Source organism: Lonchura striata, chromosome 16, assembly GCF_046129695.1.
Source record: "Lonchura striata isolate bLonStr1 chromosome 16, bLonStr1.mat, whole genome shotgun sequence".
NCBI classification, from domain to species: Eukaryota; Metazoa; Chordata; class Aves; order Passeriformes; family Estrildidae; genus Lonchura; species Lonchura striata.
Window position 1 is genome coordinate 13244039 of NC_134618.1, and position 26740 is coordinate 13270778.

At 42.6% G+C, this 26740-nt stretch overlaps 1 protein-coding gene across 4 annotated transcripts in view; it reads right to left on the minus strand.

Annotated features, from left to right (window-relative positions):
• The window catches only part of MAD1L1 (mitotic arrest deficient 1 like 1), a 345813-nt gene that overhangs the window by 168710 nt on the left and 150363 nt on the right, over positions 1-26740 (minus strand). For all 4 annotated transcript variants that reach the window (XM_021539694.2, XM_021539693.3, XM_021539695.2 and 1 more), the window contains one exon: positions 8765-8821. In XM_021539694.2, coding sequence (XP_021395369.1) covers positions 8765-8821 — 57 coding nt within the window. The remainder of the gene's footprint in view (positions 1-8764; positions 8822-26740) is intronic.

Sequence of the window (26740 nt, forward strand, 5' to 3'; positions counted from 1 at the left end):
GTTGGGAAATGTGAGGATGGGGCAAGGGGCCCAGCTCTGTGAAAGCAGCAGCTCTCCTGACAGGGCCTCCCAGCTGCTTTAAAGGAAGCTGCAGAGCCTTGAAGGAGCCTTGCTCCCCAAACCCTGCCCAAAGAACAGGTTAAGTAGAGCAGGTTGAGTATTTTCCAGCTAAATGACCCATCCTCAGATTAGCCTGTGACAAAAAGCAGTGGGCTTTTAATGTATAAAAAGTGAGAAATCTCTCTCCTGGTGCCAAAACCCAAAGGTCACAGGGCCCTGCCAAGACTGCTCTGCCCATTTCAGCCTCTGGGATGATGCCTGCAGGGTCCTTCAGTTGCCAGCAGCAGTCACAGAGTGAAAGGCAAACAGCAACTCCCTCTCAAATACCATATGTTCGACTCTGGTGCCAAAGCACAAACCTGGCATCTTAACCTTTGGTGAACATGTTCTTGCTGCCACCAACAATAAACTCTGAGGCCCAGCTCAGAAGAAAGGTGTACTGGATGTGCAGTGATGACATTAGCACTGAACACAGCATTAACAGGACAGGGCCTGGCAGGAGCTAGATTTTGTACAGCCAGTCTTTAGAGGTTAATGAAATATTCATAAATAAGTTAAAATTCTCCTGACAAGCCAGATCCTGTAATACAACAAAGAGTTGTCAGCCTCAATTAAGCAATTCCAAAGAGGCAGGGCTCTGCCATTCATTATTTACCAAGAGGTCATCGGAAAAATTCTGCTCTATGATCTCTTTGTCTCTGTGGATAAATTGGGTTTTACAGCTCCTGCTGGAGGACTCTGCTGCCCTGACAGACCCCAGCCTGCCATAGCTACTGCCTACCCCCAGCAACCACCAGCCAAAGGCAAGAAACACTGGGAACAAGCTCTTCTAAGGACACAGACACAAAAAGAATAAAATCAAATGATGTAACAAGCTGATTAGGCTGTCAGTGTAAGGACTAAGTCTTGAAATTTAAACTTTCTTTTAAGCCTTTATCTCCCTTTTTGTATACACAAAGCCAGCCCCAGGCAAGAAGAGAAGTATCCAGCAACCTTTGATCTGCAGGCACATCCTCTGAACATGCCCTCTGTGGCCCCCCCAGATCCCATAGCTGGAGAGCTTCACAGCCCCCTGCATGTTCAGAACAAGCTGTGCTTACAGAATTGGATCTCTTGCATCAGCTCTCTCAGGATGGTCCTCTCCTGACGCAGGCACAGCTTCTCAGAGTTGGGAAAGCAGGAGGAAACTGGTCTCCATCCTTGTCACAAGGAAGCTGTAAATCAGTTATTATTCTGTCTCACCCTAACACAATTGTTCAACAGCCCCAAGTCTTCCTTTCCCTCTCTGGACATGTACTGGCACTTGATGTTCCTTCTACAGCTTCTCCAAGCTGCCTTTTAGGAAGGCAGAATAAAGGAGCAGAAATGACAGAATTCTAGAGGTACCACAGACCTCTCACCTGGTTTTCTCAAAGTGCTGAACATATGTAGAGCCCCTGCATTCTCCAGGAAATTTTAGCTCAGCTAAATTGAACCAAGTGAGTCTGAGGTAGCCCATAAACTTCTTATAGGTTCTGTAGAGATAAATGAAGCCTGGAAAAGCACAATTCCTGTATGTCTATTAAATAGCCTTTTTATGTCTTCAGGCTGTGCCTAGTATAATAAAGCTTCTGATAGTATCCCTATCCTGTTCTCATTTAACCAAGTAGCTCAGTGTAACTCAGATTTTAGTGACAACAGTGACACTGACAAGTACAACTCCAGCTGCAGCACCTTCTAAACAGGGTAACTACTCACTTTTCTGCTCAACAACTGAGAAAAAAACCCTCCCCACTTCTCCCTCTCTTGTTCCTGTTATCATCATGCCTGTCAGTACAGCCCAGGTTTTAGGGGTACACCTGTGGCATGGAGGCCACCCCAAATGATGGGCAATGTCCATGAGTCCCATCTGAGCTGGAATTGCTCTTCAGGTCTGGGTCAGACCATTTACCCCCAGTCTGGCAGCACCTATCCCATAGGGAAGGGCAGCAGGAAAGCAGCTCTCCCCTTCAGGCAGCCACATTTCTTCCTCCTGACAATCCTAACCCAGTGTCAGCTCTTATTGCCTTGGAAGAGCAAATGAAAACAATCCTGCTGAACCAAACGTGCTGCCATGTCCCATAAAACCTGCATGTTAATGGATCCAACAGCAGGTTCATTTGTGTAATGGGACTTTTAAACAGACCGTTTATTTCTTTTTAATTTGAAGGGAATGTGCTATTTGATCCCATGTGCCCGGCTAGATTTTTAAAACAGAGATAAACCACGAGAATTGACTCACTACATCTCTCCTTCTCACCTAATTAAAACAGCATTGAGATAGAAACGTGCAGAGGTGTAAGGCTGATCACCTCTCCAGCTTACAGCAGTTTGTCAGCTCTCATCCACCAGGATCCCAAGGCTTCCTCCACACTCCCTGCCTTGCCCACAGTCACGTGCAACAGATGCTTCTGATGGTGCCACGTGTGTTGAACATGAATTTTCCAAGAGGGAACACACAGCAGGTGCAATACACCAACTGAGACTGTTCATCATCCCCCAGGCTAAGAGAGGGAGAAAAAAATAACCTTGTCTGTGTACCTCAGAGCTCACTATATTCCTACCCCGTGGGGAATAGCAGGGACCAGTTTTAATGTGGTTGTTTACAGCAGGCACTGAGAGCTCTCTGCTAGAGAAAGGGAAAGGACAAGTGTACTCCCATCCCTGTGTTCTAGGCTTCCCTCCACTTTCATAACCGAAACTCCATAGTTAAAACAGGGGGAAGACTCAAAATAGGGCATCAATGATTCCTGCACAATCATCCCCCTCTTCCAACAACTCATAATTCAGAATTTACAGGATCACACGATAAAGTGAAAAATTATATAAACACTGGGAAGTAAACAAGCAACAAATGGCTCTGCTGAAGTAAAACTAAAGCTACCTGATAGAGAAAAAAGAGGTCTCAGACACATTCAAAACAAACAAAATTCAATGAAGATCTTTGGTCTAAAAATACAAATGCACAAACACAATTACTGAGAGCACAGAGGCTTTACCGCAGAGGAGCATAAACTGATCAGAAAGAGGAAACTACGTAAAAACTGAAGGAACAGCACAGAATTGAAATGTCAGAGTGCAAGTCCCAAAACAGCTCCTACAAACTGAGCCTTCCTCAGCCAGAAACTCGAGAGGAGGACAGAGGGGGGCAGATGAGCTGATCCCAGGACGAACACCAGCACCGTGTGGCTGGAATTGGGTGATGACCTGGATACAGCTCAGCTCTTCCACCACAGAAGGGGAAGAGGTTCCTGCCTGTACTCCATGATCCCGTGGAAGACACTTTTGCAAAAGCTACTGCTGGAACATCACCTGGAATGATGTGACCACACTGATGACTCATCTTCAAAGGAGAGATGGAAAGAGGAAGAAATTTAAAGCAAGCTGCAAGATTCATGAGGAAACTGAAGAGCCTGTTTTAAGAGAGGGCTGCAAGAGCTTGATTTGTTTAACCTAGACAAATGAAAGGCTGGGAGAGAACAATTGTTCTCTATAAATATGTCACGGCATAAATATGAGGGAGGAAGAACAGTCACTGTAGTTTAAGGAGAATATTAGCACAAGAAAAAGATGGATATTAACTGCACATATATTTTCAGTTGGAACTGGGAATATTTCAGATATCAGAGCAGCCTTTCCATGACAGTAATGGTACAAACAACCAAAGCTGTTTCAAGACAAGCTTGATAAATTTATGAACTGAGATATATGCTGCATTTGCCTCAGTTACTGAAGGAGTGGACTTTATGATCTAAAAGTCCTCTTCCAGTCTTCTGTTACTATATCATCTCATTCTGGATTAGCTTCTTGTGCTGTCTCTTTATAACCAGGTTCATGCTTTTCAATCTGATTTGAGAAGTGGATATTTCTCTAAGATTGCCTTACTAAAACTATTCACCCTGCTGCTCAGCTGAGTGCCACGCTGCTCATCTGTCTTGGCTTTGCTGGTCTCACATAAAGTGTTAGGATAAAATCTGTCACATGGGAAGGAGATTTGCTGTCACCTGCTAAATCAATTCAGAAATTATGTAATACACTTTTGATAGATGGAGACTTCCTGCACCAGTCAGTTGTCTCCTGCTCCTCCCAACCTGTTGTTTCTAAAGATGTTCCAGCAAAGCTTCATTTTTATTTATAACTACTGTGGTTCAGCCCTCTAATCCCACATTTAACTGCTTCCCTCTTACAGAAAACACAGAGAATTTACATTTCCACTAATGAACACCACTTTTGTTCTTGTTCTCGGTCTGTTGTATTTCTTGTTTTCTGTTCAATAACTGTTAAACAAGAATTAAATTAGCTCTATTGGCCAGTAATCCAGGGCAGGTCTTTCTATACTAAAGTTCATGTTTTTTCCTACTATCATTGGTGTCACCTGTAAATTAAAAACATAGGTAATGACTGTTGCATGTTGCCTTCCAGTTAACAGCTAACTCCTAACTACATTAAGCTCAGTATTCTCTATTTCCTTCATGTCCTCTCCTTTCTGTCTCCATTTCTACTCCTGATAACCATCAGTGTACACAGTCACTGACATATAAGTTAATCCTAAACATTATGATTTCATCAGACTGAACACATGATTGGCTCTAACTATTGCTGACTTGCTGCTCTTAAATAAAGGTCTCCTCTTCCCTGCAAAGGGTTAACCAACACTTTTCCTCAAGGCAAAGGGTGTTGATTATATTAATTTTTAAGGTGTCTTTATTCCCTCTGTAAGGACACTCAATTTATGCCATTCATTTGGTGATGGCTGCATTCTTGGACTTCAAATCTTCTTTACCTCCCACCCTGCTAAGCATTTCCTCTGATTCTTATAGCCATCCTTTTCAATCTGCTGGAGGGTGAAATTTAATTTGTTCCAAAGAGCAATCTATAGATTTCAGAGCCCACACGGGCCAAGCTGTCTTTTGAAGATGAAAGCCAAAAGATACCCAGAGCACCTCAGGGTAATGAAAATACAGGTGATGCTTTTTTAATACCAAGCCAACTTCCCTCAGGGATTAATGACGGAGAACAAAAAATCTTGACATGAATGCCCCCTGCTACAGAACCAGACTGGAAGAAAGTGTAAGATCAGAGATCAGAGCTGTTGCTTGGATGGCAAGCTTGAGCCAAACAATCTCCTCGTGTCTATAAAGGGATATGAAAAAGGCAAACGAAAATTACAAAAACAAACACATCTTCTGTTTTCCTCCCTCAGGGAGGGAAAGAAAAACAATATAACAAACAAAAGGTATTTTCCACAAATAATATTTTGGTGTGAGTGAAGCTCTCCCTCAGCTTTAGGCCAGTAGAGCACTAGACTGACATACCATGAGAAATGAGATCCTGAGACCACAGATCAGGGAGCTGTGTGAACTCTGAGCAACCTCCTGCACATCCTGCAAATAAAGACACTGTAGCACCAGCCCCAATAAAGAAAACTTCCTGTACTGATCAAATTGTCAGAAAAGTGCACATTTGTACCAAAAAAATGGAAGCAACTAACATTCAGCAAATAAAAGACAGAAAAACCCCATGGATCTCCAGGGCAGCTCGGTGACCTGAGCCCTATCAAGAATGGTGGCTCTTATGTGTCTTATGGGCACACACTGTTCCCTTACAGTATGAGCATGCTTAAACTGTGGGGGAAAAAAGAAAAATAAATAAGTGAAGGGTTAGAGGGAGAGGAAAATCAAAGTTTCATTGTTAATTACATAGCACAATGATAAGAGTAATTTTTCTTAAATCAAAAAATAAATTCTAGGTTCAAGTTCCCTGAAGGATACAAAATATTAGAGGGTTTTTTATGGTTGTAATCACAAACTTATTTCTCCAGCCACTACTGGCCGTGTGTAATTAGGGCAAAGTATATTAATGATACAGAGGCACAGCCCAGAGATGTCTTCAATTGCAGTATTAATTGCATTTAGGGAAAGAGGCATGAATTGTGCTTATACAAGCTAATTAGTATGGGTTTGCTAATTAATACTGGAAAGTCAAACTGCCTTTGTCTTGTCAACTGCAATTAACTGAAGACATTTAAATTTCCTTTTTTGTTGTTCCTTCAGTAGCACGCTCACTTTCAGTTGACAAGCAAAGAATCCCTGCACTGGAGCAGTCAGAAGAGCCACTCCATCTCCCTGGCATCCCATTTTCCTCCAGCAGGACCTTGGTGCTCTGGCCTGGCACAGGGTTCCTTATCACACACACCACCCACCCTTCCCCTGCACTGTCCCTGGGGACAAAATTCCCTGAGATTGTCCTCTGAGGAGAGGGGCTGAATGTGCAGATATTGTTGTATTGAGGCCACAATCCCATCAGGCTTATCCCACGAGTGTTGTACTTTTAAATATTACTGTGTAAAGAATGACTCATTTACCAGGGCACCAGAGATGCCCCCACTGATAGAAAGAAGTCCTTGGTTCTCTCAGCGAGGTGTTATCAGCCAGGGCTCTGGAGCCAGAGCCCAGCTCTTCATTTCCAGTGCCCCAGGGAGGGTGGCAGAGCCATCAGAGTTCCTCAGGGTGGCAGCTGAGATGTCACCTGCACTGAGGTTAGTCCCAGGAGCAGCCCAAAGGACTCACCAGACTGCACCTGAGAGGCGTTTGTTCCATTGCACTTGGAGCCATTGGCATGTTTGCAGAAGAGCTGATGAAAAGCAATATCCACATCTGTCAGCACCCAGAGCATTCAGCATTCCCAGCTCAACATCAAACTGGGACTGGAGGCTCACAGGTGAAAGGGATGAAAAGGAAGGTGAGAGGCCAGCTACCCAACCAGGCAAATAATTTTGCTGAAGTGTCAAATTTAAAGGAGTTAAAAATCAGGTCATCCACGTGAGACACTGATCTGGAGAGGGGGGGAAAAACCACATAAAGTGCATTTTGCTGGATGGCAGGAGCAGAGTGGGGCTGGTGGCATATCCACAGGAGCCTGTGGCAGGCAGCTAGGGAACAGCCCCATCCAAAGGGGACAGACCTCAGTCACCACAAACACTGCAGAGGACACAAAGGGACAACAAATTTCCCTTCCAGGGAGATTTTGACTGGGAATGCAGAAGAAACATTAGTGAAAAGAAGCTATACTGTCAGGTTTTCCCTCAAAAAGGGAAAAGATGGGGAAAAAAATCTCTTTACCTCTGTATGAATCAATTCTCCTGTATTTATTGAATAAATTCAACCCGCTGAAAAAAGCCCACACCTCACAATCTGCAATCCATGGTTAAAGTACCACAGAAAACAGCCTGTTTATGGGAGGTTGATGTAAGAGTTACTGGAAGATCACAAGACCAGCAGTTTTCCACTGAGAAACCCTTGGGAATAGGCACTGAACACTGACTGTAGCTTTATCCTCTGCTGATGGATGCACAACACCAATCGATGCTTTAACACTGAAGTTCCAGCTTCTCTAGCCCTCTGCTAGCCCACTTAATACAACAAATTTTTGAAGGCAAACAACTCAAGAACCTGGCTTAATGAGCCCAAAAGAAAAACTTTTAAATGTTAAGAAAATACAGCTCCATAACATCATTACATTTAAAACACAACAGCAAGTTTTTCCTCTGATATATCCAGTGAGCACAACACAAAATTGATTGCACAGAATTTGAAACTGTTACAAGGCAGCACATAATGAGATCAGATGGTAAACAGGATTAATTCCGTTTTCTTTGGAAGTATCAGATGTGGCCTGTGTCACCAAAGAAAGCAGCTGGGCATACAAAAATGTTTGCCCACAACATGAGACCACCCCAGAACTGGAATCAATTAATGCTCTCATGATGGAAAATCTGATGTTGAAACAGCAAGAGGCACAAATTTAAAAAAGGATCCTCACAGATGTATGGCAACCCATTAATAGCACAGTAGGGGCACCTCATCCTGCCCTTCAGTGCCCTACTAGAACGCAGCACAAGTTAAAAAGACCCATGTTGGCACTCTAGTTTATGATTCGGATTTTAGAACAGATGTCTGTTTAGCACCAACTTACTAGCCAGTGCTGTAGGCTTGTTTTTATATTAGTAATAAAATTAATCACATCTACAGAATGAATCTCTGCAACTTGGATACTGCTCAAGTTTTCCTTGTGACTAGAAAAAGTTGCAGGAATCCCACAGTTCATCCATTAGCAAAAATATCAGTTCATAAAATAGCTTACACTGACACCTCATTTATTCCTGAGTATAAAAAATCATATTCAAGTCATGAAACTGAATATAAACCTCCCTCCTACCTGGTTTTGTGTCATTTTATTATTTTTGGTCCTTGAGGGAAGTGCCAATAAAATAGACGAACCCAGCAGAAAATTAACAGATATTATAAAAAATAGTTTGTGGTAATTCTCTTGTATCTCATCTGCCTGTCCTTTGAACACTTGAGACTGAAGCAAAGGCCCCCAAAGAAAGGAGTTAATTCAGTATGAAATTAAATGTTTGCTTCTGATCTAGAACTGCTCAAGAGAAAAAGAATTACCAAAAAAAGGAAGACAGACCACTAGACCTCATCCAACACTTTTTCCAGGTGAGTACGGAGACAGGGAGTGCCAAGACTGGCAGCAGCAACACAACTTTTGCAATGTTTATTTGCTTTTCATTTCTGAATATTTGGAACTGATCCACTGTTTAAATGAACTGAACTTTGCACATTACTGCTCTATAAAACAACCAGAGGGGAAAAAAAGAAGGCAGAAATTGAACACTTACCATCTCTGCTCTTTGCTTGTAGTTTCCCACTTCTTCCAGAACCTGAGACAGCTGAGCCTTCAAGATACAGGGGGGAAAAAAAAACAAAAGGAAATTAAGTCTAGGATGTAATTTTGGAAGTTTAGCAAGGCCTCCCTCCCCCCCAAAAATAGAATCACATTATAGCACCGTGATTTCCACGGCATGGAGAAGGAATTATAAGTGTTTGGCCTTGCTCTGTCCTGTCAGCATCACATACCATGAGACAGTCCTGTCCCAAAGAGCCTGAAGTCTACATGCACAAGAAAAATCAGGTTTATTACAGAGAATGCCACTAGAGGAGCCAGCCCAAATTTTCATCCCATGGTCCAGCCAGAACTGTGCCTCCACTCCACTGCTGTAAGTGCAGAGTGAAATAAAACCCACCCAGTTTTGCCCAGCTTAACTTTGAAGAGGAGGTTTAGCTCCATAGCTCCTGAAAGGAGTGTGTGTTTCAAGCTAACTTCATAGAAAATGTTCTGCTGAATTTCTGGGGTCCAGGGTTGGGTTGGGAAGCCTTCCAAAATGCTGTGGGAAAACATCAAGAAAACCTCTTGAATTTCCATGAGAAAAGATCTCAGTGCAGCATTTCTACTTTTTAAAAGGGAAATTTGAAATGTAAAGAATCTCAAACCAGAGTAGAAATACCTTTGGTTATCTTGGCATAATCTGAAGGGAAACAGGAACTTGACTCAAAAAAGGATCTTTTACAGAGTTTTGTTTATGAAAAAGGATTTTAAACCAAATGGGTATTTAGGAGACAGTTAAGAGAAGCCACACATAATACATGAATGCTATTACTTCCCACATCCTTGATTTTTCAACACTCTGCTAGGCTGCGATCAGCCTTTCTCTGCTTAGCAGAAAGCCCAAAAAATAGTCACTGATGACAAATAATTTAAACAATGTAAACAAATAAAACCAACTTTCCTACAAACTTACTCATGTCATTTCAAGCAAATATTCATTAAAACCCTCTGGAGTCTCTCAACTTCTCACCACATGTGAAATGAGTCTTTTGAGTGCCACATCCAAACCAGAGACAAACAGCAAGCAGCAGTTTATTACAATGAAAAGCAAAACATTCAGCTTTGGAGGCTAACTGCACTGAAATGCAAGCAAACAAATAAATTTAAAAATACAGTCTAAGGGTTCAGCACAGCAGAAGTTCCATTTTGCCAACAAACAAGCAAACAGTTCAAAATTTCCCTGGCCCCAGAGCTCAGCAGAAACTGAAAAAGTTTCAGCTTCTTGCTGTGCAGGGCCAGGGATGATGTGACATTATTTAAGGAAGAGACACTGAAATAGGGTGAAAAGGGTTTTAATACAAGCCTGGGACCTGGCACAGGAGAATGAAACACACTCATTAAACACTGCAGGAAACGCCAGTCCCAGCCCAAACTGGAGTGTCTGGACAGGCAAGGGAAGAGAGAAAATGAAATGATCACCAAGTTTGATGAGGAAACATCAGGGAATTGTAAATTTGCAGACACCTGGGGAAGACTTTTCCCTACTGCAACTGAAGGAGGCACAAGGACAGCAGCAGGCTGGAGCCAGGAGTTGCTTGGGGAAGAATTAGAAAACACGACCTTAGAGAGGTTATTGAGGAGAGGTGCTGGCACAAAGTCTGCAAAACACCCCAAGACTGACTGAACACTTTTGATTACAAACTACCCCAACTGTTCTGTATATTTATTAGCTTTCTTTGTATGAAAATGACCTTTAGATGGGAACCACTAGGCTATTCTAAACCAGATATAAGAATTACTTAATTTAAAATGACATTAAAAATCATGTCTATTCTTACAGGAGCTACCAGTCCTGGATTTGAGGGTCAAGCCTCTGTTCAGCCTCCTGTTCACACAGACTCCTATGGAATCACAGAGTAACCCACGCTGGAAGAGTGAGAATCCCCTCAAAGCTCAATCCCCTGTGGTTTTGGTGGGCACCTGGATCAACCCATCACACTGTGGCAAGCTTTGGTCACCCTCACAATGTAAATATTTTTATTTATAACACCAAGGCAATAGCACCCTAAGAGCCTGTTTAACTAGATGGGTATAAGAGCATTTTAAAAGTATAATACCTCTATAAAAGTCAGAAGAAAAGAATAGCAAAGACTCCAACACATTTTACTTCAGGAAAAGGCTGGAAAAACCTTTTAGGCAAGAGATAAATAATATAAAGGGATGAGGAAAATTGAAAACCCAAGTGGGAAATATGCCATAATTTACCTTAGAAATAATATGGCTTGGGGATAATAACCATTTCAAGGTGCTATGCCAACAGAGACACACAGAACCCTGGACAGCAAGTCCAAACCAGCAGCATAACAACAGCAGATCAATCTGATTTGGAGAAGCAGTCAGATAAGAACTAAATCACAAAGTAGGTTTTCTTCATTGCATTCATTTGTAGGCAGCTCATCTCAAAGGGAAGGAGTCAATAACTAGTGGGAATTCAGAGAGCAGCTACTAAACTTACCAGACTGCTGGAAGAAATGATTTATGAAGATTAAAAGATTTTTAAACATTATGGCTTGACTGCAACTCTCCCAGAAGAGCCAAAGGGACATATTTAATGCACTGAGAGCTCTACAATGACAAAGCTGGACAGGAGGAGGCTTCCCCAGCTCACTGGGGCTGTTGGATGCACCCAGAGTCCAGAGCAGGGACCCTCCACTCCCTGTCCCTGCCCACCTTCTCAGACAGCTGGGGAAGCTCCAGACAAAACCTAAATTTTCAGCAGGGTCCCCAGTGTCTCCACTTGCCAGGTTGTGATGCAGCTGATCTGGATGCTTTATCACGTCCAGTTTGTAAACATCCGCCCTATCCCAGACTTTTTATTAGCTTAAATCAAATATTGAACTTCCCTCAGCTGTTGGAGGACAGCTGCTGGCGAAGTGATTCACTGCCATATTCCTTCTAGGCCACAAGAAAATACAAACTAATCAGCAGCAGCATGACAGATGCACGCATTTTTAATTGTGAAGGAGAAATTAGGCTGTGAACTTAGCCCCACATCTCACTTAATCAGAGTGCTGGGGAGGAGCTGCAGAGGGCCCTGGAGTGGAGCCTGGCAGCCTGCTCAGCCCCTGCTCCCACTCCCTGGGTATTTTCCAGAAAAGATCCCAAAAAAAAGAGTGTTATGTTGTTTCTTGGAATGTATCTTCTCAGTGTGAACTGTTGGGTGTGTGGGTGCAGCCATCTCTGGCCACTTCCAGACAAGGAAAGCATGAGGGTGGGACATGGGCCTCTCAGGGGTGGTGGGAAGGCACAGGGGGTCCAGCAGATGCTTGTTATAAATGAATGCCCTGGTTTAGTAATTAAAGAAATGTATTAAATGATCAAAGTATAAATTTGGAAAAAAAGAAAGCCACAAGCAATTCAACTCTGAGCCAGGCAATCAGCATCAGGGTGACTTAGAGCTCTGCCTCTATCACACCAAAGTCCCCGTGGGTCTCTGAGGCTCAGTTCTGAGGGGTCCATTTCTATACAGTCCAGAGACTGTATAAAAATGGCTTTGGAAGGGGGTCTTCTTTAGCATATTATCTTCTTTAACATATTATCATGCTTTTCCTGGAACTGGTGGAAAATTGCTGGAATCCTGTCAGGTGAAAAATCTCTGGGATAAGCTTCTGATGATGCCTATCAAACATGTCTCCAGCTGGGGTTTTGTTAGACAAGAAATCCCTTGGAATATACATTTCTGGAGATAGTGTCTTTTTGGCATTTTGGATTTCTATCACTTAGCTTGCTTGTTGCCCGACACTAGTTTCAGTACACAAGAAGCTGTGGTTTTTAATTTCATTTAGCACAAATTATTTTATAACGTATGTTACATATTCCATGCTTGCCAGTCCCATCTCAGAGCTCTGCTCTGGGAAAAGCCATCCAGGTAATGACATCCAGGACAAGGGGAATAGCTTTTAGCCGGAAAAGAGTAGGTTTAGATTAGACATTAGGAAAACAATCTTCCCTGTGAGAGTGGGGAGGCCCTGGCACAGGGTGGCCAGAGAAGCTGTGGCTGCCCCAGCCCTGAAGTGTCCAAGGCCAGGTTGGATGGATCCTGAGCAACCTCATCTAAGAAAGTATCCCTGCCCACAGAAAGATGATTTTTAAGGTCCCTCCCAACCCAAACCACTCAATGATTCTCTGAGTTGCTCTTTGTTAGGGCTTTTCAATTGATCATATCCACTTTGGTACCTCAGGAGTCTCTCAGTAGGATAGGCTTCTGTGTTGAATTTTCAGGCTACACATAAAAGTTAACTTAAAGCTCCAAGGAAATTCTCTTTACTTAAGACACATGTTAAATTCCCACAGATCACTGAGCTCAAGTGTTAAGAAACCTGATATGCAAACAGATATTATAAATTAGATATACAAATAGAGTGCAATTCACCCACTGAAGGCAGCACAACCAGGTAAGGGAATATCAAGTTGCAAAGCAGGGGGAAAAAAAATCCTCTCAAGTACTCAGTCAATTACTTTAAGCTTTCAAAAAAAGGTTTGTCAATTCCAAATATTCATCTTACATGACAACATAGTCTAATCTACTGTCAGTAGATAGTCATCCTCAAAAGATACTGGCAGGAAGAGAAGAACCTGTGCTCCAGCCTCACTGGGAATCTGCACCTCGGGCTGAAAGAGGAGCAGGTTTCCAAGGAGAGGAACCAACTTGGGTCCAGAGAGATATTTCTGAATTGTTTAACTTGCTTCCCTGCATCAATAACTTCTCTTCTGCACCTTCCAGAAGTCAGCCTTCACTGACAGCACTGGAGGAGGCTGGTCAGGGAGGTTTTAATGAATGAAACTGAAGCAGTGTGTGGTGACAATGCAGCTGTTAAACTGATTGCATCCAGAGCCCCCCACTCCCCCCTGGGGCTGGTGCTGAGCTGGCTGCCCTGAATGATGGGCAAGCAGCTCAAATGTGAGCCCCATTTGTAGGGAAAAATTAACTACTCAGTCTCTAATGAACAGTCTTTCTCTACACAAAACAATACCCTCTGCTCTACAAGCAATTAGCAAATCGAAGTGTTCTCTTTGTGGACCTGCATTAATTTACTCCTCGATGTGGCACATTAAATAGCTCACAGGTACAGCACAGCAGTGGCAACAGCCAGCACCATAAAATGAGAGCTTGCTTCAAAGAGTTTGGGAAGTAAAATTAGGCATGCTGTATACAGGGAATAAATCAAAACAACCTTCATTTGGAAATATCATTTTAGTCTTATGCTTTCATCAAAAAACATGATTATCATAACAGTCACATTAATACAATGTTGGTACTCTACAAGGGAGAGAAACAAGCAGCATATTCACTACCTCCAATTAGAAAGAGCAATTTTTATTTTTTCTCATCAGGGGAAATACCTGAGAACATACACAGCTGCCTATTTTGGGATTGTGCTTTCACAGCTGGAAATCCCAATGAGAGTACCCAGAAGGAAGACCACTTGTTGGAAGGGCAGCACCTCTGCAGGGAAGAGGAGGAGGAAGAGGCTTTCCCTGGAAGAGCTGGAACACAGCTGCAAAAAATGGCATTTTACAGCTCACTGAAGCCCAAGATACCCTTATAAATATTTTATATGCAACAGTTGTATGCAAATCCAAGTCAAGTGTGATAATTGGCAAATTTAGGTATAATGTTAATTACCAGCTATTTCAAATTAATTAACTTCTAAGATAAATTATTGGTTCTTCTCTTTGAGAAAGTTAACACACAATTTAAATTTACAAGGATATATCGGCTGCTGATCACAGAAACAGGGTATCTTCTAAGTTCCAACATGCCAAATCACTTCAGTTTCCTTGTGCTCCCCACTCCCTGGGTAATTTCACAGTTCTTATTTCTCTGATCACTCACAAGAGAGGACAGAAGATGAAACCTCTTGGCTCAAGCTGGATGGCTCGAGTGTGTGGCTGAAGTGTGGTGTGACCTCTGCAGTGCCCAAGCCAGAACATCTTATCTGTGCCATAGGCTGGGGAAGAGGGAAGAAAAAAAGCACAATATCACCTTTTTCTATCAGATTCAGGAGACACAAAGCAAATAAAGTGCATTGAAGCTGCAGCTGAAATACAGAAGGAAACTTGAAAACATGGCAGCACTCCCAGGACAGTTCTGATAAGGAAAGCATTGACTGCAACAATTAGAATTCAATCCAGTGTGGGAGCATAAGCACCATGCTGATGAGTTACATGGAACAACACAGGAATAGGATGAGAACAATTTGAAGAGAACTTTGCAGTCACTAATTACCTCTCAGCAAAGAATAAGGCTCTGGCTTGTGGGGAAAACAGAAGGAAAACTTTGATTTCACAAAAGTCACAGACAGATTACTTCTGGGGGTGGCAGAGACTGAGCAGAAGTAACTCATCAGCCACTTGCAGTCAGACTTCACTTCATTTGCATATTGTGATCCTGCATATTAAAACACTGTGAGAACTGAAATTAAATTTTCATTAGTGTTCAATCTGGAATCTCACCCGTGGGATTCAGCTTTCAGCAGTTCATGCAGGCATTTCCCTGTTTACTTTAAAGTGAGATATCCATTTATCCCATGCCAGCCAACACTTGTGGCCTTCAACCCACTGCCACCATTATTGCCCAAGGGCAGCAGTGCAGGATTGTTTCTGCACCTCTGAACTCCACCACAGAATTACTCTGAACTAACTGTGAGCTTCTAATTTAATATATTTTGATGCTTTGTAGTTGAAATTGCCAATCTTTCACAAAATTGCATCAGCTGAGATCACAATCAAGAAGACAGTTTAGTACCAGCCATTGCTAAATAATTTCCTTTTTGCTATTGTGAAGAAAGTTCTCCTGGTTATAAAATCAAATGCACATCCTTTATAAGGTGGGAAAGAACAGCTACAAATAAACTCTGCTGCTGTCTCAAAAGCATCCAGAACACCACGTTATCTCACAGGAGCTGGATTGGAGGTGGCAGGGGCCTCAGTTTGATGCAAAAGTGAAGAGGAAAATTCCCCAACAACTTCTGAACATGTTTCAGAAATTTAAATTCAGTGCAACCACACTCGCTCTGACTTGCAGAAAAGCTGCAATAGGCAAAGCAGAGACCATTAGTTGCTGACATAATTTATGAGGATAGGTTTGCAGCTCAATGAAAAGCATGTGTCTCAGGCCACAGATTATGTAGTTTTCCATGTAATTTAGTCCTTAATTTTACCCCAAGCAAGGATAGGAAACACAGGAAATGAGAATGCCTGTAAGCCAGATGTTCCACATCTCCAGGGACTTGTACTCCTGGGCATCACAGCAAACCACAACACCCAGGGACTCAAGGCCACTGCTTTGTCCAGAGCAGTGAGAGTGTTTACCACCAAAAAAACAAGAGCTGCTCCTTCTCTGGAAACCAGTTTTGTACTGGATTTGTGCAGGAAAATGCCGCCCCTCAGTGAGACACAAAAAGCAGCTAGTTACCAAAATCAGGGAGGAATAAAACAGAGCTCTTGGGCACTAAACAAAAAAAAATGAAACTGCAAATTGAAAAATCACCAAAGTCATCGCTATAATTACTCAAGACGAAGGGAAAACATCTCCTCTAGCAAAGATATGGGCTCCTGTCAACACTCTATCAAGATTTACTGGACAAGGGGATAATAACCACACCTTTCTCTAGCTCTTGAGCCTCAAGGACAGACCAATCTCTCTCCCTCTCTTTAAGAGACAGAGTCACTTGTAATGCCAAGAATTCTTGACATAAGCTTAATGTAATGAAATAACCCCAAACTCTGCCTGGTTAGACTATGAGAAAAGGGTGTTAACAAAGTGACTATGGAACAACTGATATGAGATGAAGACAGGATTCCAAACCAAAATTGCCCACATCCTTATTCTTGGCAAATACTTGATCTAGCTTAAAGTAAGCGGCAGAGTCCTGCAGCAGAAACCTAGCTACCTACTCTGTCTAACAACTGGGACCTGGGGCAAAGCACTAAACTCTGAAACACCTTTTGTCTCCCTCTCTGACCTAAAGATAATTCTGACTCTGTAAAACCCTTCCAAAACCTTTGAAAAAGGATAATCTCTGAGCACGAGGTGCCACTGACACAAACCACACCTGATGGGCCCCAGCACTAAAAGGATTAAGCACCATAATAAGTGCAGAAGTCCAGCATCAACATGTTCAGAGGTGGCAGCAACCTCGTCACCCTGATCCTCAAAGCAAAGGTGACCTTCATAGCTGCAATAAAATGTAAAACTTGGGAGAAAGACACTGAACTTCTCTAAATCTACTCCATCAACACTGGTCGAATAATCTCTCAGGCAGATGCTGCTGAGGAAGGAAGAGAAGCAAACTGGGAGATAGAAAAATGCAGAACTTTCTATCCAGGAAAGGATGAGTCCCTAGAGATTGGACAGCCCTGTGCCAGGCTGAAAAAGTTAAAAATGAGGCAGGAAAAGAGTGGGCTCAGGTAACAAAACCACCTTAGTTTTGCAAAAAAAGTCTCAAAACAAGAACATTCATTTTTTTTTTTACTGCAGCTGAGGGTGAGGTGAGGCTGTGGGGCAACACCCCAGAGACTCCTCTCTCCTGCTGTTTTCCCTTGATGTTTTTATTCAGCACCTTGCTAAGAAGGAGCACAGAGACCAAAAGATTAGCACAGCTCTGCTGGGAACAATCTACTTTTGTAATTGGTCTCCTTCCCCCCATCCTAATCAAATGGTGCTGCAGTCCCCTGGGGAGAGAATACAGTGCCAAACAAAAAATGTGAGTTTGCAGCTGCTTCCTCAACAGCAAAGGGCAGCCTGACTGATGAAACTCTGCCAAGCCAATTGCTTCCAGCATGATAGAGTCAGCCAGCACAGCATCTCCAGGACACACACAAGTGACTGTGGGATGCTGATGGACTCTCCTAAGGAGTCAGTCCCCATCACTGGAATGCCCATCAGAGAAGCCTCCTAAAATTCTCTTTGTGGCCTCAGAGAAGCAGCTGAGTGTGAAGATGCAGCAGGAAGTCCCTTCTCTTTTGCTGCTCCCCACCAAAACTTTTAACCCAACAGCAGAAAGATAAAATTTGTGTATTGAGGGTCAGCTGCAAATCTCTTGCCAGGAGTAGAACAGATTAATATATTTTTGCAACTCAAAACCTTTAAGGGAATACCAGCCCACTGCACAGGGAAATAGCAAATGGGTAAAGAAATACAAAGTATCTGGAGGACACTAAGGAGAATTAATTTCACTGTGCTGTGGTCAAATCCCTAAAGGTGAAATGAAGGGATACCAGCACCCAATCCTGAAACAGATGAAGCACATCTGGGAATCTGGTAATTCATCACTGTTTAGGTGATCTGAAAACAGGTACTGTAAGCAATTCTGGGATCTGGTGAGCATGATGTTGTATTAACACTCCTGGAGAGACAAATAGAAGACACAGAAGCTAATGGGAACAGAATCCCATGCCATTAGATGTAATAAAGAAGCTGGTTGAAGTAGGGGGGAACAAATGTTTGTGCAGTTGTTTAATTTTCTGGGTTTTTTCGAAATTTTAAGTCCAAGTAATTTATTTACTTTTTTTTTCATCCCTTATGTTATCAGCGGAATGAATTCAGGCTCCAAAGCCTTCTCTTGATGAAAGCAAACATCAGTACTCACCTAATCCAGAAAAAGGAAATCTCAAGAACTAGAAGTGGTGACAATTTGACACCCAGCATCTATTAAACTGTCAACTCCTTCCTGTGCATTTTTGCCAGGACAACCTCCCTGGATCTAAGTTCTCCCCATTAAGTTACCTCCAACTAGATTTGATAGCTGGAGGGAAAGAAACTGCATCTAATTCATGAAATCTGTAGATTAACCATCAAAAATGTTCACTCATATCCATTCATCAGAAAAAAATGGTGGAATTGCAGCTCTACCTAAAAAAGCCCTTCTAATTTCAGCCCGATGAGTCAGCACTGCTGCATCTCATCACTAGGAGTGATTCATTGTCACTGCACTTCTCAAAGTCAAGAATAAGGGTATTCACCCCAATTCACTGTCATCTCATAACTCCTCTGGACCCAGGCACTGTTATAATGATTTATGTGAGTGTGTCACTTTTAATTTAAAGGGATAAAGAGTTATTGTCAAGTCTACCAACCATAAAGCAACGTTTTCTTTCCACTGAGCTGACAGTTGAATACCTGGAAAATATTCCTGTTTGCCAAGAAAGGAGAGGGCTCTACAGCCCATAGCCTTAGGGTGTCAGTGCTTCTGAAGAGAGGAACGGGTGGCCAGTGTCTTTGGAAAGGAACACTAGTATTTGGGAGAGTTAAAAATAGGCTTACAATAGAGTTAGAATCTGAATAAAAATTCAGACAAAAGCAGTATGGGTGGAAAGCCTTTGCCCCAAGTGAAAGTGAGGATGTGGGGTATGGATGAGAGCCCAAAAAAACGTGAGGAAGAGGGTGTGGGGTATGGATGAGAGCTCAAAAAGATTATCTGGATGAAACAAGACTATCATAAATTTAACCCAGGTGGCACAGCTATAGTTTTCTTATTCAAGTCCGTTAATATCACAGTCACTTTTGAGAACCTTTTAACTGCTAAAACAAGGCTAATGAAAAACTCTCACTGACCTTACACCCCTGAGTGGGCCAGTGCCTTCCTTTGAGCTGCCCAAGGCTGGTGATGTTGGTGATAGTTCAGAAAAGATGTCTTTAATGGTGCTGTGTGCTCTGTCCCTGTGATATTTGTTATGATATCTGTTATCCCCAAAAACAGACTCCCAACAGGAGCCCTCAGCCATGTGGGCACACTTTCTGGTGCATCTTTGTGTTGTGAGCCAGCCAGGAAACAATGTTGAGAAGTGAAGATCTGTATTTAAATCAAACTTTTTTTTGTTAACTCATTTCAGGTTTAGTTTCTGTTCTAGTTCTCAGCCCTACTGCATACATTGCTCCAGCTCAAATAAAGGTCAAGGAGGGGTTTCAGCCAGCACCATCCTTGCCTTGGGAAATTACAGCCAGAGTGGTTTTGGCATCCAGCAGAACAGTGGGGAGAGTGCCTAAGCCTCGGAGGGTCTCCAACAAATTTCAAATGCTCTTGGAAGTTGCTAGGTAACAACAACCACCCCCAGGACAAGATTGTGCAATGTTTGCTCTGACAGAGCAGTGCTTGCCTTGCCCTTGCCTCCACCCTGGCAATGTGTGTGTTGAGGACCTGTCGTCTCTGCTGCCAGAGCATTTCCAGCCTCTAGTCTGGATGCATAGTTGGATTTTGCTGAATAAAGCAAACATCCCATTTTAAACATAGCTATTATAATTAGCAGAAGCTCATTGCTCAATTCCCCTTCCAGACAGGGATTTCCAAATGTCAGTGTGCTTAGCACAGCTGATCTGTGCTGGCTGCTCTAAACATAACTGACCTAGGAAGGTCCAGAGCACAGAATCAAATCCTATCATGGGGAGTGAGATGGAAAAACAAACAGAATAATTGTCCTTCTTTAGCCTGTACCTTCATTTTCCTGTACCATCTGCACCAAGGCAAAGTTAGCAGAGACTCTGACACAGAAAATTCATGTTTGAGGCCAAGCAGGAACTTCTTTTGGAATTTTATACCTGGTTTTTGAGTCAGCCCTCCAGATGACTCCGCCTCATCCTGCTTGTCCTGCCAGGGTATCATGGCATAAAATCAAATAGCAGTAAGGGGAGAGCAAACAAGGGGGAAAACCCCAAACTAGCACAGCTACTGCTGCTAACACCTTTTTGCAGAGGCTCTGGCAAATGCAGAAACCAGTTTCAAACAGTATTTTCTTTCTAAATCTGTTTTGGGAAAGCAAAAAAAAACTTCATCTCTACAAGTGATTTGCAATATTAAAAGAAAATTGCCAAGTATCTTTTCCCAGCACAGACCTCCTCACACAGAAGATCTGCACCCCTTGAAGGAGCAGTGGAGCCCTTCCATCTCCAGCTATTACATAAATCAGTGGCTCCCAGCCTTCCTCAGACACTTCAGAAACCCTGGCAGTGCTCCACACCTCAGAATGTCCCACGGAGCCAGGCTGAGTTTATTCAAGTGGGTCTTGTGCAACCTCTCCCCTGTGGGGTACAAGTGTCTCACCCACAGCTCCTGCCTTGTTTTTTGGGATATGCCAGTACAAACCCCATGAAGGGCTGAAGCAGATTAGCACCAAGCTCCTCAATAAAAGGAGAAACCAAAGCTCCAAGATCACACAAACTTTGCAAGGCCACGTGGACAGTCATAATTTCCAGTTACAATATTTTACCCCATCAGGTTTGTACTACAAAAAGATTACAGGCAGAATTTGCTTAAAGTTTAAGGAAAAAAGATTGGAAGGAAAAAAAACCCAGAGGTTAACAGCCTCTCTCTCCAGAGACATTCCTTATACTGAAAAAGTAAAAAAAAATCCTGCAAGATTCCAACTGGAAGAAAAAAAAAATGTGTAAAATACACTCAAATAAAATCAAACATCCTTGCACACTATGGTCATGCTCCTGTAACTTCTAAGAAGAGGAACAAAATCCTTCTACTTTTATCTGAGAATTTATTCAAAATAAATAAATCCCAGCGGAATTTAGGCACACTGTAGAGGCTCCAGGAAAAATCATAAATAAAGCAAGAAAATGATAAAGATCCTTTCTTGGCATGCTCTTGAAAGAAGGATTCACCACATTTCTGATTGACTGCCACTGTGGTTTAAAATGAATCAGCTATAAATAGGCAGCAAATGCAAGGCAAGCACTTGAAGGAAGCAGCAAGGGTTTTTTGGTCTTTTTTTTTTGTTTTCTCTTGTTATTGCTTAATGGTCTGCTGGGAAGGAGGTGGCTGACAAGGTAGAAGAAATGTGGCAAAAATATAAAGAAACAGAAAAAGATGGGGTGTGGGAAGGAGGGGTAAGGAGACATGAAGACATCCAAGTGTATGAAATGTGCAAATACATTTGTGCCTCTGGTTTTGCAGAGGAGTGAAGGATCAGGGATGGGAACAGGCACACAGACTCGGAGCTAGGGATGCCCTCAAAGTCCCCTCACACCCACAACTTGAAGGCTTTTATGTTATCAGGAGCTGCAAAATCAAGGTTCTGTGGGCCACCTTGGACTAATTTCTAGTTCTTCCTGCATTTCAGATTGAACACATGAAGTGCAACATAAAGAAAAACAATGGAAGTGTTTCTGCAGCCCTCTTGTGCCAAAAGCCATCTGAAACAGGAGTGGCCTCAAAACTATTAAAGTTAAGCAGCCACGCACATCATCACAAAAATGAAAATACTCGTGTCAATGAGCACCAGAGCTGGAGGAATCAGAGTCCCACACAGAGATGAACCAGTTTCTGAAAAGCATTTGTAGGGAAATTTCTAATAAACTACTTTTTAAATATTGAATAATCTCTTCTCAAAATAGCTGGAGCTTATTTCACAGCTCTCATCCCAACTGTCTGCTCACTCTCCTACAGCTAGTCTGACTGCACACAACATCCCATCTCCAGCTCTCTGGCATCTTTTTAATTGCTCCTCTTCATCTTATGCTCCTTCCTTCAAGGCTGAAGGAGGCTCTCACAGAATCCAAGGAGAAGAAAACCTTCTGGTTTCCCCTCCCAAGGAGTCTGACTACCTTTAAAGACCTTCTATACTCCTGCAAAATATTTCCTTACAGCTCCATGGCAGATCTTGCCAGTGAGCAGCCCAGGACCTCCTGAGAGCCTTCTCCTCCATGGAGATGGAGGCTGATCCCATGGCTTTCACCAAATTGTTTCCTTCTGTAGGAAGGAGGAGAAAACTATCCAAATTTTTAAACTTCAGCAGTTAATACCTTGCCCTGCTTAAAAAAAAAAAAAAAAAAGAGAACATTTTGGAAAGGGTATGCAAGGGGTACCAAAAAAAAAAAAAATCCCTGCAGAAACAAGATCAGAGCAAGTAAAGAACATCCTTGCACTGCACAAGCCTAGCACACATTCTGTGTTTGCCAACCATCAGTTTAATTCTCATTCTAAGATCCTGCAGGAGAGGGCAAAGTGAAGGGTTAATCAAGCCAGGACTGAAGCCCTTTGTTTATCCCAGAACTGAGCAGCAGAACAGAAGGGAATATTTCCATATGTTGCCCCATCAGTGCTGCTCAGTTTTGGGCTGAAAGAATTAACTCCAGAGGGAGCACTGCAATTTTATCTTACACATGGTCCATTTGTTTCCCTTGGCCCTTCTGCTGAGACTGCCAAAGATGCCAGACAGGATGATATTTCTGAGATGTGGGTGTTTATCTTCTCTGAGTGAACCACACAGCAACTCATTTCAGGAAAGCAATCCAGCAACTCACAATTGCTTCTTGCTCCAACAAATGCAGCCTGACAAGGCAAAAGGTGAAAGTGCCTGATGGCCCCATTAGAAACCTTTGAGTTTCCTCACTCCTGAATGCCTGTTGAGCAAAAGTGTGCTATAGAAACATGAGATATCTCCACTTGGCAGGGGAAGGGAAGAAGTCAGGACATATGCCAAGATAATCTCAGTTATTAGCTCCTGTCACACAGGTGCAGGCTGTGTTGAACCACTCCTCCATGGCACAGTGGGATGCTCAGGGCTGGGAGCTCTGCTCCAGAGGCTCCTGGTGGAAAAGCACCATGGAGCATGACAGAGAGCTCTTTCACATAAATGCTTATGAATAAGAATTGTCAACACTTGTTTTTTTTAGCTGCTTTTCATGCTTCAATTTTATTTCTTCTTAACCTAGCCGATAAACAGCTCCACAGATTTACCTGTGCCTAAAAGTGCCTGACCCCAGGGCAATGCCAGGCAGCTCCATGCCAAAATAGTGACTCACTCATGGTGGAAGAGGCCACAGAGGAAGGCTAGATAACTGCACATTTGCTGTGGAACTGGTTGTATTTGTGCCATGCAGCAGCCTCCAGATATTCATGATGACTTGAGTATGACCTTTCCTTCTCTCAGCCCTCTTTGCTGGCCAGAAAAAAGCATAATGCAAAGAGCAAGCGGAAAGTAACAGAAAATAATATCCACAATAATTGCAGTAACGTGGACAGTGTCAATGGGCTGTAGGAATTGCACAAGGACTGTGGATCCTGCCTGGCCTAAATAAAAAGGTGCTCATTATCCTGAAAGGAAATGCCTCCACTTATAAACAAGAAGGTCATGCTGCACTGGGAAGATAAATGTCATTTCTCTATACAGCTGTGATGGTCTCACCTACTGTCTTCAAAAATGGACCTAAACAGCAAAGCAATAAAAAGCCTGTAGAATTAGCCTGAAACATTATTGTTTTGAGAGTGTAAAATCACTCATCTAGAGCTCTTTAGACATGCTTTCCTAGGAACACTTATAGATGTGTACATGTGAATTTACATTGTGCCTTTTGGGAATAATAATACATGAAAATAATTAACTGACACTTTCAAACAAGCTTGGATGTGTTTGGTACCACATATGTCAAAAGAATTTGAGACTCACCATGTATTTTATACAGCTGTACACATTTCCAGGAATTAAATCCATCTGCATAGGTAGTTTTGCATTCATCACAGCCCCCCCCACCCCAGGCAGCCTCTGCCAAGCACAATGAGCAGCTTTAAATAAATACCATCCATAATGCCAACAACTCCTCTCTTTTCAGCAGCTCTGCAGGCTGCCATGCTGCAGCTGAGAGACAATTAAGTACACTCAGATGATCTTTAGGCACACAGCACAGAGCAATCCCCTCGGAGCAGGAAGGGCAGCATCCCTCCCCTCGCAGCAGGAGCGGCGCTGGGGGCCGGGTACCCCCAGCCCAGGCTCTCTGAAGAGGGGGTGTCTCATTTCAGCACTCTGCAAGTGGGCAGCTCCTGCCCCTCCACACCCACACGTGTGCAAGGCAAAGAACCAGTGAACATTAGTCACTGCTGGTGTGTTCCTGCCCAGAGGAACAGGGGTTGTCACTGCAGACATCACTCCTGCTGTCCCTGTCACCTTCCCTCATGCAAAAGGTCACAAAACGTTTCAGAAACCAACACCTGCTTTTGCTAAGGTGGGACTAGACCCATGGAGGTCAAAGGAACACATATTTTATCTGAGTATTTCAGATATCAGGGGGCTGACCTATCCTAAGGCTGCGTTTTCACTCATTAAATGACCTCTTGTAAAAGGGAATAAACCAGAAAGTGAAGAACTCTGCCTCCATATGTTAATGAAATTGAGAGTACTCAGAACAGAGTTGCCAAAGGTAGGGCTGGTAACAGCTGGCTTAGCAATAATATCTGTCACAAACTGGTTTAGGGTCTTTACCATCAGGTCAGATCCCAACTGCACTGCACAGCCTAGATTTTATGAAAAATTCAGAGTCTGTGGGCTCTCAATAACTATTTCAATAATTAATACAGATACAGACACTCAATGTCTTTGTATATAAATAATGTACAGTGGTAACCTTTATACAAAGAAGCTTCAAATCCTCTCCCATTACACATTATATTCTACTTAAAATAACCTCTATAAAGTAATAACTCTGTTCATATTCGTGGTTTCTGAATCTCATTGGACTTTTATACACCATTAATACCATATCATATAATATTTCAAGCTTCTTGCTGATTTCCTTTAAAAATAAAAAATATTTAGGTTTAGCAACTCTTCGAAGAATCAGCTTTCCAATGAAAAGGAACCGTCTCAACAATTTTCTGAAAAGAAGCGAAGTCAATGCCACAAAAGCTCCCATTTGGGAGTCTGACATGTGTAACACAGGCACAGGAACACAGAACAGATAAAAATCAATGTCTTAAGCCAGGAATCAGTTGTGTTCTTAATGTGGGCTTGAACAGAACTCGAAATCTGAGCGTACATCTGTCAAAACTGCAGCCATTAGAGCTGTTTAAACAAATTGAAAACATAAATCACATCAATATGTCAAATCGATGTGCCATGCATTTCATAGCCATGATACTGTCACCACAGCTGGATTCATGGCACGTGTGCTCTACAGCACTGCCTGTTTTATTAAACAGCATAAATAAAATTCAAAAGACAAATGCTACAACTTGCTTTACACAGAGATCATGGCTTTCCCCACAACTCTCGACTTCAAGTTTGTTTTGCTGAAAAGCTTTTAGCACCATCAAAGCACATTTGACATTAACACTGATTAAAGCAAATAGATAAATTGCAAAGCCTCTGAGAAAGCAGAATTGTTCCTTACAATTTACCTGGACCACCCCTGGACAGAGGAGATCTATATCAACAGCTTAGTTTTCATTCACAGCATGGTGACAACTGCTATCAGCTGGGTTTTTCACTTACTCTGCTCCTAGCCTTATCCAAATATTAGTAGGCTGGTCACAGTGAAGTGAAAAAGAAAAAGAGAAAAATAAAGAGAAAAGCCCAGGCACCTTCCTTTGAATTCTGTTCAGGTTTTGACTGGCAGTGGTGCCATGCTCAAATTCACAACCTTAACACAAACCAGGCTGAGGAAATGGAGGTGCTGCAGCCTCTGGCAGCCCAGGCTGGGTGAACAGATGAGCAAACACAGCTCCACACTGGAGAAGTACTAAGGGTGACCAATTAGGGATGTTCTGAAACAAAACAGCTGCAATTGGCACTTGCATTTAGGCCCCATTCGACAAACTGCTCAGGCACTAGCTGAACCAGGCTTTTTAGACTAATTAGTTCCCTGAAGAAACACCTCTTCTACTAGTTGTAATTAAAGCCAAAATAAAGAATCAATGGGCTTCAAAAAGAAAACCAAGACAGCATCTACTGTTCTAATTGCCACAATAGCCAAAGTATTATGTGCATTAAAGTGGATCTTATAATCCTTGCAAACTGCAAAGAGCAGGAGTGCTGGGATACACAAGATCATGGCAACAAGCTTGTGTTGTTGTTTCCTCAAAGCATTTTTTACTATTTGGTAATATGATTTCAACAAAACTCTGGAGCTGGACCCCACAGAAATGCAGTGGGCACACTTGTGCTGAGCCTACATGGAGGCCCTACAGGAAACCCTTGGAATCTTTAC